This window comes from Mastomys coucha, unplaced genomic scaffold (genome assembly GCF_008632895.1).
Source record: "Mastomys coucha isolate ucsf_1 unplaced genomic scaffold, UCSF_Mcou_1 pScaffold5, whole genome shotgun sequence".
In the NCBI taxonomy this organism is placed as follows: Eukaryota; Metazoa; Chordata; class Mammalia; order Rodentia; family Muridae; genus Mastomys; species Mastomys coucha.
The window spans coordinates 118,041,419-118,053,855 of NW_022196911.1; the positions used below are offsets into that span (position 1 = coordinate 118,041,419).

The 12,437-nt window shown below is 45.9% G+C and overlaps 1 protein-coding gene across 1 annotated transcript in view; it reads left to right on the forward strand.

Moving 5' to 3' along the window:
• Tbcd (tubulin folding cofactor D) overlaps positions 1-12,437 on the forward strand; it is a 170,902-nt gene that overhangs the window by 23,745 nt on the left and 134,720 nt on the right. Inside the window, exon 7 of the mRNA XM_031352599.1 lies at positions 3,801-3,933. Within this exon, the coding sequence (XP_031208459.1) occupies positions 3,801-3,933 (133 nt within the window). The remainder of the gene's footprint in view (positions 1-3,800; positions 3,934-12,437) is intronic.

Here is a 12,437-nt window from a genome sequence, read left to right on the forward strand (position 1 = left end):
CTTTTTTTTTTAAAGATTAATTTTTTTATTATATATAAGTACATTGTAGCTGTCTTCAGACACACCAGAAGAGGGTACCAGATCTTGTTATGGATGGTTGTGAACCACCATGTGGTTGCTGGGATTTGAATTTAGGACCTTCAGAAGAGCAGTCAGTGCTCTTAACCGCTGAGCCATCTCTCCAGCCCAGATGAATGCTTTTACAACACAAGAAATTCTCTCTACAGCCACCTTCCTGGTTGTGGAACTTCCCACCATAATGATAATGGACTAAACCTCTGAAACTGCAAGCTAGCTCTAATTAGATGTTTTCCTTTATAAGAATTGCTGTGGTCATGGTATCTTGTCACAGCAATAAAACCCTCCCTAAGACAATCTGATAGATGTAGCCACTGGGGGTGGGGTTCCAGGTAAAATCTGTTTGTGGGTATTGGGAACTGACACCTGGGAATGGAGATAGGCTAGGGGTCTGAAGGGTTCCCAAGAGGGAGGAGAGCATAGTGTTCAGCTACTTTGCTCTGCTTATTTTGTCTCCTTGGAATGGGGTAGATAATGAGGACAGAGCTGGGGATGAGATGGAGAGATTGGATAAGGAGGAACAGAAGAAGAAGGACGATCTACAGACAGCCTATCTGGTTCCCTGGCAGGAGTGGCCTTTGGGTTATAGCAGGGGGTGCCTGCTGGTGTTGGGGGCTTGGATAAAGCAATGATTTCAGGGACAGAGGTTAGGAGGGTAAGATCCGTGGGATCCACAGGAGATGGGGAAGGGGGCAGGGAAGGCTGCAGCAGGTGTTCTGTTGCAGAGGAGGGGAGGGGAGACTGGGGGATTGGGTCTAGAGGAATAGAGGGAGAGGTGGAAACCTACAGTATGGTTTTAAACTTTAATGTCAAACGTTCTTTTTTTAAAATTTGGTTATTTTTACTGTTGAAGTTCAAAATCTTAATTTATTAAGAAATTTAACAAGTAGTCATTTATGTTTTTCTGTTTATGTTGTTGTTGTAACACAGAATTAATTTCACCTCGAATTTTTTTTGGTATATGGCAGAGGTTCTCTCTCTCTCTCTCTTTTTTTTTTTTTTGGTTTTTCAAGACAGGGTTTCTCTGTGTATGGCTGTCCTGGAACTCAACTCTGTAGACCAGGCTGGCCTCAAACTCAGAAATCCACCTGCCTCTGCCTCCCAAGTGCTAGGATTAAAGGTGTGCACCACCACTGCCCGACAATGGCAGAGGTTCTCAACCTGTGGGTTGTGACCCCTGTGGGGGTCGAACAACTCCTTCATAGGGGTTGAATAGCAGATATCCCGCATGTCAGATATTGACATTAAATTCCTAACAGTAGCAAAATTACAGTTATGAAATAGCAATGAAAATAATTTTATGGTTGGGTCACCACAACATGAGGACTGTATTAAAGGTTCAAAGCATTAGGAAGGTTGAGAACCATTGGGATAGAGTTTGCACCAGGAGGGTTTTACCTTCTAATAGCTAACTACCAGTTCTAGAATAATTTTGTAGATATTCATATTTCCACTGATCTTCATTTTTGTGTATTAGTTTGAAGCATACATGATTTTTACCTAGTGGGGATTGTTACTTCCCCTTTGCTGTTTCACTCTGAGGCTGTGCCCCAGACAGTCCAAACACTAGGATTCCGAGTGTAGCTGGCTGACGATCCCTTAGCTCTTCTTAGGTAGACAATGAAAACCTTCACGGCTGCTCTTGGAATCTCTTGACTACCTTAGCATTTGATAGCATCAAATTGCAGGAGTAAACAGACAGAAGCAGCAACAGGTGATGTCCTCTTGTGCAAGCTTCTGATAGTAGTGTCCTTAGCTCGACAGGTGTTACAGTTCCCGAGAAAGCCAAAGGCACTAGACCCTTGTTTTTATGAGTATCCTCATTCCTTGACAGCAACTGGTGTGCAGGTGTAGGTATTGGGATTCCTAAGTGCTTAGTAATGTTCAGTGTTAAAGCTTTCTGGCCTGGCTAGTTTGAGACTCTAGGACTAAAGCCGTGATAGTTCTCAGGAGTACTAGAGCTTGTAGTTTTTCATTTCTGGCTCTAAATAGCCTCTGTCTTGTAGTCTTAGTTCCCGCTCTTGTCTTCATTCTACTTTTGCTGTCATTCTTGCTCCAGCCATATGCTTGGTCTGTTCTGATGCCTGTTGTTGTTTGATGGCACAGTTAGAGCTGTTGCTGTTCAAAGGCATCTATCCTTTGTTGATTCTAGTTCCTGTTGCTGGCAGTCACCAGTCTTACTGGCTCTATGTCTTCTGTAGTTGTTAGTGAATCTGGATGCTCTGCTGCTTTTACGGCTTGGCCTACTGATGGGTCTGTGTTGCTTTTTTCTTTAGCTGTCAAATTGGTAGCTTGTAATAAAGCAAGTGTGCTTATGTTTTACTAATGTTTGATGGTGTACTTTGCCATGGGAGTAAATCTGTACATATGAGTCCTTGCAGGATGAAGGTAGAAAACAAATACTAGACTGTGTAGGTGCTGCCTAGGGAAAGGATTTGGTCATCTCCCACTAGAGTGAACAGGTGACACTGAGGTCAGGCAAGAATTGGGCCATGTTGTATAGAAATAGGGTATCTAAACCCTTGAGCATGTCTTATGAGGTGTGGCCCCCAAGAGGTGAGTCTTTATTGTAACTCATGGGATGGTGATGGGTGCCAGCTGCCCACGTGTGCTTGGCTATACATATTTTGGGAGAGGCTGGAGCACTGTATGCCAGTATCATCCAGTATGTGCTGACTGAGAGGGTTTGTTACCTAGAGAGAGGATGTAGCTTTAACTGTCCCTCTGGATGACTGGTTTTAGGTCCCAGTGCACTAGAGGGCGAGTGGATGTCAGAATTCCAGTCCTGACTCTTCTCTGGTTGGTGCTTCATATGACTCCCATGTAGAATACCTTAAGTGAGCCCTCTGTTCCCAGAACTCATAGCCTGCCCCGCCTGCTTAGATCCTTTGGTTCCTGGTCCCTGTACTTACAGCTGTGTATCTTCTGTTAGCTTCTTTTCCCCTGACACAGCTTTCTCACTTGATTGTGTTCCTTCTTGTTCAGGTCTCCTGTGCAAGTGCCTTTGAGGTTGTCATTGAGCTGCCTTTGGGGAGGCAGTACTTTTTGTTCCCCCTCTTCAATTTGTCTTCTAGGTTTTCCCTCCCCCCTCCCTTCTTCCCTTCCCTTTCTTCCCCTTTCTTCCATTTCTTCCCCTTTCTTCCCTTCTTCCCCTTCCTCTTCTTCCCCTCCTCTTCCCTTCCTTTGTGTGTTTTCTCCATTATAGGATCTGTCTATAGTCACTGAGTCAGAGGTCTGGGTTCACGTTGTCACCCTGGATGTTGGGTGGAAGGAAATAGGCTTGTGCAACATAGAGGTTGTGGTAGAGAAAGGTCCTTGGGTTGGGGGTGGTTGTTGGATTAGGTTGTTGAGGTTATATCTTGAGATTAAGGGATATGCTTAGAAGGAGTCAGAGCTGAAAAGCATGAAGATGTTCTCTGGCTGTGGTGGGGTAAAGATGCCCATTGATTTGTGAAGCTGTTGCTTAGTTGGGGCCCAGGAGGGAAGGGGGTAGGGTGGTGAGGCCTGAGAGTAACTTCTTGAGAGACCCTGATGGGCAATGAGTTGCTGGCCTATGGTGGTCAGGGACTTGGTTTCCTAGAGAGAGTGATGTATGCAGGCAGCTGACCTATTCAGGGATCTAAGATGACTAGGAGGAAGTGTGTATGGTGGGTAGTGGGATGTGGATGAGCTTTCAGCATTGGAGTCTTACTGAGCATCTCCTGTGTTTGTGTCCCCCTAAGGTTTATCACACGTCCTGATGTCAAGCAGAGAAAGATGGCCAGCTTTCTGGACTGGAGCCTTTGTACCTTGGCCCACTCTTCATTCCAGACCATTGAGGGTGTCATTGCCATGGACGGGATGCTGCAGGCCCTGGTGAGCATTGCTCCAAACTGATGGTTCCATTCACTCTATGTTCCAGTTATGGGAACATGGTGGGATTAATTTGTGTTACAGGATTGTAGTTTCATTTTTCCACTGCTGTGTGCTTAGTGTATAAGGCTGGACTGGAGTGGTAGCTCCCAGGAGAAAGCTGAAGAACTGTGCTTCACCACTAGAGGGCAGTGGTGCCTGCAGAACTGCAGCCTTTAGTTTTGTTGTAAAGCAGTGAAACTGGCCTGAGTGAAAGAAGGCAGAGGGGTTTGAAACCTGTTTACATACGTGGGGTACGAAGTTTCCAGTACCTGAGTTTAAATACAGACACTGGGGCCCATCTGGAGATGCCCATTGTGCCCATCCTGCCTGTTGCTGGTCTTCTCTGCTTGTCTTTTGTATGGCTTTTTAGTACTGACAAGAAGAAAAGCTCTGGTGTGAAATCACAGAGAGGATCTGGCCTTGTTCACAAGGCTAGGAGGCTCCTGGACCAGTACTGAGGAGGTAACAGGTGGAAACCCTAAGCCTTTGTTTGGTTTTGATGGTCAGCATCCAGAAGGCCACAAGTCTCTCTCTAGGGTTAATGTTTACAAGGTTACAGAGGCTCTTTGAGGCTATGGTATTGAGAGTCAGTATTTTGGACAAAGGCATGGATAGCTCAATAAGGCCCTGGCCTCTAGGGTTTGGCATTCTGGAGGGTGCAGGTAACCTTCTGAAACTGTAGGTTCCAGGGTCAGAAACCTCTTCTCTGTTTTTCTTTGATTGTACTGGATGAGATTTGAGAGGTGAAGGGAGCTGACAGGTCACTTAGAAGTAGGATCCTTTGGAGAAGTTTGAAGGCAACCAGTCATACTGTCATACTGGGTTTGGCTTTTTGCACACCTTAATACAGGTCCTGATGCAGGGTGGGAGGTGTCAGGGCCAGGTGCCAGCAAGCTTGGGAAGGGGACATGCAGCCTGGGATGGGAAGGCAGGTGGAGGCTCTCTGGGTCCACTCCATCTGCTTCTGTGGCTGTGTATGTATTTTGGTTGTGGGTATGAGAAATGGTTGGTATCTCTTTATTTTTAGTGATAGTGCCATTGCCTTCAGAGGCCTGCTGTTCAAAACATGCAAGAAGGAAACCTGAGAAAATGAGATGTTTCTTATGTCCTGTGTGTCTACTCTGCTGCGTTGCATCCGTTTAAAATTGAGACATGATTTGCTTGCTCTGAAGACTTTGTCCCTTCCGATGGATTGTTCATTTTGTTATGTCTATAAAGTTGTATGGCCACTATTGTCTCTTCTAAGTATGCCATTTCACATACTGTGTGAAGCCCCACAGGCCAGTGGCCACTGAGCTGCACCTGTCTGTGGAGGTGGGTTTTTTGAACATTTTGCAAATACGATATCATGGAAGATATGCTTTTTTTCACTGAGCACAGTATCTATAAGGTCTGGCCACCCTGTGGCATGTGTCAGTTCTTTACTCCTTTTTTGTGGACAGAAAATGTTTCATTATGTGACTGTTTTTGACTGTTGTGATTAATGCCACTGGGGAACATAAAATAGTTTTTTTTTTTTTAATTTATATTTACAGTTATTTTGGGTATGTATCAGTAGGTGTTTTTCTATTTGTATATGATAATAGATATTTAACTCAGCATATAGTACTGAGAGGTGATTTATATTCCTCAGTACATAGCATCTCCCCTCCTTTCTCTTTTTGGTAGTGCTGGGGTGTCAAGCCAAGACCCTTAAACATGATAGCCAAGCACTGAACCATCTATTTTTAACCAGACCCTAATAGTTTTTTTTTGTTTAAATATAATATTTTGTTTTTGAAGTTTTTTTTTTTTTTTTTAATTATGGTTGTGGGGCCCAAGAGATGGCTCATTTGCTGCTTTTCTAGAGGACCCTGGTTCAGTTCCCAGCATCCATATTAGGAGGTACATACACAACTCCCTGTAACTAGTTCTGGAAGATCTGATGTCATCTTTTGGCTTCTGAGGGCACTTAAACACACATGTGCATATACACCCAGATACACATAAATAGAAATAAAAAAGTAAAATAAATAAAAAAATTAGAAATAAAAGAAAAATTATGGTTGGCCCCATTTATCAGTTGTAGTATGCACATGTGCACATATACAAAGCAAGTATAAAAAAATGATGGTTGCCTATTTTGTCATATTGAAGAGATGTGAGGTTCTGCCTATGGTAGACATCTTTGGGGTTTGCAAGTATAACTGTACAGCTCATACCTTGGGAGGCTTTTGTTCTAGCTGTGGGGAGAGGTGACAAAAGAAGTTTTATTGTGATTTTCCCTTTGATTGCAGCAGTAGAGGTTGGTACAAGCTGTGGCTTACCCTGAAAGATAGTGAGGAGGGAAGAGGGAAGAATGGGGCAGCGGCTACAGTTGTGTGGCCACCATGCAGTAGATTTATAAGTCATGGTAGGTCCTGGTGCAGAGGTAGATAGAAATAGTTTATTTGAAAGATTTGGGTAAAAGTAGGTTCTTAATATTTTTGACATGAATGTTTAAAATTTTTTTTCTTTGTTTATTGCATATGTGGAGACCAAAGTGCTCTTAATTATTGAGCCATCTTTTGATGTATGTATGTATGTATTTATTTATTTATTTATTATATGTAAGCACACTGTAGGTGTCTTCAGACACCCCAGAAGAGGGCGTCAGATCTCATTACAGATGGTTGTGAGCCACCATGTGGTTGCTGGGATTTGAACTCAGGACCTTTGGAAGGTTAGTCAGTGCTCTTAACCACTGAGCCATCTCTCCAGCCCCCTTGAGCCATCTTTTGAACCCAGCAGTAACACCAACAACAATAATAAAGACTTCAAAACAACTTATTGAATGCTTTCTGTGTCCCTCATATGGTTCCAGGGATTGAACTCAGTCTTTAAACTTGATGGCTAACTGATCCATCTCTCTGCCTCCTGCCTAATCTGCTGTCTTCTCTCCACCCACCCACCCCCCCAGCCCCCCATACTCACCCCATTCCCACTTCATTTATTTGTTTGTTTATTTATTAGACACAGTGTTTTTCTATGTAGCTTTGACTGTCCTGGAACTCTTGTAGACCAGGCTGGGCTTGAACTCAGAGGTCTACCCACCTTTGCCTCCCAAGGGCTGGGATTTAAGGCGTGGGCCACCATGCCTGCTTTCTACCCACTTACTGTGTAGTAGCCTTGGTTTACCTGGAACTTGTAGCCCAGGCTGGTCTTGAACTTGTGTTAATACTCCTGCTTCTTACTCCTGAGTGCTGGAATTTCAGGTGTGTGCCAACCAACACTTCTGGCTTGGCCTGAGTCTTGTTGAAAGTTTTTACAAGAGAATACAGGAAGGTCTGACAAAATGTAGCTGGAGTCTGTTAATCCATGGTGGTGCTTGAGGGAAGGGTATTAGACCTATCTAGCATGTATATGGGACACATGGGAGGGCAGATATGATTAATCTCAGGGGATTGAGTTTAGATTGTTTTTGTTCAGCTGTTTGCATTCTTTCTGGGGCTAGGGATGGTGAGAAGGATCTTGCTTTATAGCCCAGGTTAGCTTCTGTTAGCAAGGGTTATGGGTGTGTATCACTGTACCTAGCTAGCAGTCTGCATTGTTTAGGGGATTTAAGATTTACAACTAGCTACCTGCCAGCCTGGCCCAGGAGTTTTTCTGCTCTGTGCTGCTGCCCATGGCAATAGAGATTGTGGCTGACAGAGCAGGCAGGCTTCCTGCTTAGGTGAAGTAGGCTCCTATGGGAGGTGGTGATAACTTGCGGGACTTTAACTGAAGGCTGAGTGGAGGTCCTGGCCAACATGCCTGGAACATTCCTCAGTGACTACTTTTTGTCTAGTTTTACATACTTTGCCTTTTGTTCTTTTTGATCACCTGAGTCTGTGTGTAGTTCCCAAGATTTCTGTTTCTCCTTATTTGGGAGGTGCATGGGGCAGAGATTGTGCTCAGACACTGTAGGACACTTGCCAGTTATGCCAGTGGGTTGAGATTCCTTTTAGTGACTTAAACCAGCCAGACATGTGTGCCTTTTATTTGGATGTCTCTAGTGTTGAGGAGAGAAATTCTCTCTTTTTCCTTCCTCCTGGGGTGTAAAAAGGGTTCCCAGAGGCTTAGAAAGTTGGGTCTTCTGCCCCCCCCCCCCCCAGCTGGGTGTGTTGGCAAGGGAGGAGAAGATGAGACCCAACTCTCTGCCCCAGCGGCAGAGTACTTTGGTGGTTTGGCAACAGCACCTTTGCTCTATCTAGAGAGATTTGCCCTGAGGATGGTGAGCAATTGTCTGACGCAGACAACTGAAATCCTGGGAAGTGGCTGAATGAAACTGCTGTGGACCAACTGCTATGGTGGTCTCATCTCCTAGGGCTCAACAGAGTCTGGCTTGCTACTGCCTGTCCTCCCCACCCCCCCAGCTTCCATTTGGGGCAGCATTGTCTCCACTGAATCTCCCTCTTTGCTTCTTTTTCTCTTTTAGAGGGTCACTTGGGTCTGATCTGGCTCCAGGGCAGGAGGAAGTTAGGCTCAGTGGGTGGAGCAGTTTCACCATGGGCTTGTCAGACCTGAAGGCAGAGGGCTGGGTGTCCTGTGCGTGATGAAACTTGCAGGTGTATTGTGCTTTAGGATTGCATGTTTCCTTTGATGCACTTGGCTTCATTTTTATCCACCTGTTCATTAGTGTGGGTTAGGCGAAACAGGTGAACTCTGAACAAGTCACATCGAAACTAGGATTGATTTTATTTCCCTCGAAGCATAGTCCTCTCGCAGCATTGATTCTTAACTCTTGTGGGAAGGAAACAAGTATTTGGCAGCTTTGTTTCCCTGGAGGCCCCTTTGCTCTTGAGTGTTAGTACTAATGCAAATTGAGGAAATTTGAGGATAGAAAACATGTTTTAAAGTAAAACATTGTCACTTAAATGTATTTTACTTTTGTTTATTGGTTGATGGTTGTGTGCTCATGGTTTTCCTTTAGATTAGAAACTCCTGACCATGCGGCTTCTCTGCGTTTCCTGCAGTGGTTTTGATGGTGAAAGGACTTTTGTTCCCAAAGGCAGGCTGCTGGTAGGGAGGGTACTGCCTGTGTTGACTGGTGGCAGGGGGTGTTCTTTTGTTTACCATTGACTTACATAGCATCTCCCCTTCACAGTTAGGTATTTTTATTTTTCCTATTTTTAAAATTTCAAAAATTTCCAGGCATGGTGGTACATGCCTTTAATCCCAGCACTTGGGAAACAGAGGCAGGAGGATCTCTGAGTTCAAGGCCAGCCTATTCTACATGGAGAGTTCCAGGATAGCCAGGGCTACACAGAGAAACCGCCCCCAAAGGTAGAATTCTTACTGAACTTATGGTGTGGGGGTGTAGCTCAGTAGCAGAGATCACTTCTCTAGCACTCTTGTAGCCCTGGGTTACCTAGCATTGAGAAAAACAAAAAGCCACAAAGTTCCAGCAAAACCCAGAAACCTCACAAGCAGCAGTATTAAAACTCAAGAGAGCCAAGGTGCCAGGATCCATAGGCCTGTCCTAGATGCTGAATAGGAGTCCCCAGTAGACGTGTGTTGGTTAGAATGTCTCTTTTCCTTGCATGTGATTTAAAGGATGGAAGGGGTCAGGAGCCTGGGCACAAGTGACTGTTGACTAGATTACCTATGTGGTAGGCACGAGGAACCAGGATCCTGGACTTGGCTCTGTCTGGGCCTCTAGCTGCCCGACCACACTGTCCTGGCTTTGGCCTCTGAATAGGCTTTAGCTGTGCTTGGATCTCATCTCTCCTGGTGGCCTGAGGCCTAGGTGTGCTACCTTGCTCTATCTGGAAGAGAAGTATCAAACCTCTCTTGCCTCAGAGTGTGTGGAGACAGACTGATCAGCACTGGTCATGCTCTTTAGCTTAGCCTGTCACGGTCTTGTGGACTTTGGCCTCTTTTTTTGTGGGCTTCTGTGGAGCCTGATTTCTAGAGATGCTTAGGCTCAGTGTGTCGAGGACAGAGTATCTGGGTGGTCGTTCCCTGGTGCTCAGGGCAACTTTTCTTTTCACCTTATTTGTTTTTATATATTTTGTGGGTACAGTGTGATGTCTGTACCATAGCATTCATGTGGGGGCCATCTTGCAGAAATAATTCTCACCTTTTACCACATGAGTCAAGGGGTTGAACTCAGGCTTGGCAGTAGCTAGTGCCTCTTCCTGGAGCCACCTTGCTAGCCCGAAGAGTAAGGCTTTGGGTGGAGAAAGTGTGTGACAGATAGGATGGGGATGAAGCACTGTCTATAGAGAATGCTGTCTCCATAGATTCAGGGAAATGAGTTCCTGAGCCAGGCTGTGAGTAGACTCTGAGTAGGCTCTGGCTGTTTGTAGTTTCACATAGCTCAGCACTTTACCTAGGCGAGTCCTGTAGGACACGTATGTACCTGTACGTGGCCTCATCCTCCTCTTCCCTTTGAGTAGAAAGAAAGTGCTATCTGCCCACCTGCTGGAGGCCCAGGAGGCCTGTGGGGAGCCCCCCTCCACCTTTAGCCTTGGCTTGTGGCTTTGGCTGCCGGCCATTTGAACACCTCGAAGCTCCACCTCCTTCTCTCACCTGGCCCAAGGGCAGGTACCGATACCTGGTGGCCCATACTTTCCTTGGCCTTCCTTCTTATGCTTCCCTCAGGCCTTGGCTGTTGACATCTCATCTCTGATTTGCCCTTGATCTCTGTTTCCTGCTCTCTGTCCTTGTTCTAGAGACCTCATTCTGTGGGCCGTGGGCACACTTGTGACACCTGAAGTCACAGCTTTACCTCATGCTTATTGTCCCACCGCTTGTCCACCTTAGCCTTGTGTCTGTAGAAGCCTGATGCAGAGAGAGAGACGAGACATAGAGAGACAGAGACTACATATGTGAGAGAGACACAGAGGCAATGTATGTGTCTGAGAGAGACAGAGACAGACAGACTGCATATGTCAGAGAGACATAGACAATGCATGTGTGTGTGAGAGACAGAGGCAGAGATTGCATATGTGAGAGAGACACAGAGACTGTGTGTGTGTGTGTGTGTGTGTGTGTGTGAGAGAGAGAGAGAGAGAGAGAGAGAGAGAGAGAGAGAGAGAGAGAGAGAGGTACAGAGAGAGACAGGGACAGACTGAGACTGTGAGCCTGAGGCTGTCTCTGCCATGTCTCCATGCCTGCTATGTTGTTTGGTTCTCTGGTCTCCCTTGTCTTATCCAGAGCTTCACCTGGCTTTCCAGCTACCCCTCCATGATACCTTCTTCCCATCCCATATGTCTTCATCCTATAGTGTGGTTCCTTGCTCCTTTTGCCATCACTCAAGCCTACCTCATCAGCCTTCTCTGAAGTACCTCCGTGGGGCCCTTACTATCATCCTTGTCTGTTTGGCTCCTCATAGTTGTTCCATGGCCAAGAGGGAACAGGGAGTGAGAAGCATCTGAGGGAAGACCCGCCAAGGGCTGTTGGGGCGTCGTCTTCCTGTCCTCTGAGCCCAGAGGATAGCAGTGTGTAATTAGTAGGCCAAGTTTTCCAAGCCGGGTATCTGGCACTGTCTTTATGCTTGTATGTGGGTTAGGAAGCTAAACCAACGAAGCTTTGAACATCTGTGTGGCTAGTGACCAATGTCTGGTGATTGGAGAATCTGGGCCCCTTATGGCCAGTGGGTTGACTACCTATACCTCCTATAGGTTGGTCAGCCCTCTGTGGCTGAATCATTCTATCATTGTGGGACAATATCTCCCTGAAATAATTTCCTCTCCGTATTTCAAAAAATTTGGGCAGTTGACATTTTCTTCTAACAGCTGGTTCTCTTCACTGATCCTGTAAACTCTGTGGTTTATGTGTACAGATCAGCTATCCTTTAGACTAGGTCATTCATTCTGGTAGGTCTCCTGCCCTGCCAGGAGAGTCCTCCGTCCCAATCCCTTCCTGCTGTTTTGTGCCGTGACCAAGGGTCTGAAGACCTTGTACTATTCACACACAACCCCACCTGCCTTCCTCCCCCAAACATAGGGTTCTTGTGTGATCCAGGCTTGCTTTGTACTAACTCATCTTCCTATCTCCAGCTCTGGAGTGATGGTGTGCCCTTCTTGCTCTGTCTCACGTCTTTTCGCCAGAGGCTCCTGTGTTGGCTTTGTGGGCACTGTGTGTCCCGCTGCCCCTGCTTCCACGTGTCATTGGTACTGTGATGAAGACACGATATTTGGTACAGCCTCAGCCTTCCCTTGCCTATGCTTCCTTTAGTCTCCCTTATTTCCCTCACTTCACCTGGGCCAGTACTGACCTTGACTGTATTGGAAGTGTGGGCAGCCATACTGGGTGTTCTCCATGGGCCGAAGTACTTGGCTCTGTATGTATGACTCCTGCCATTGTTGGAGCCTGGGAAGCTCCATGCTGCTGGGATACCCTCAATCCTGGGCTCTCAGTAAGAGGAGTGTTACCTTTTCACATTTATCAGCTGATTGAAAACAGTTATCTTTATTTAAGAAGCACAAGAAGCTGGGCAGTGGTGGCGCATGCCTTTAATC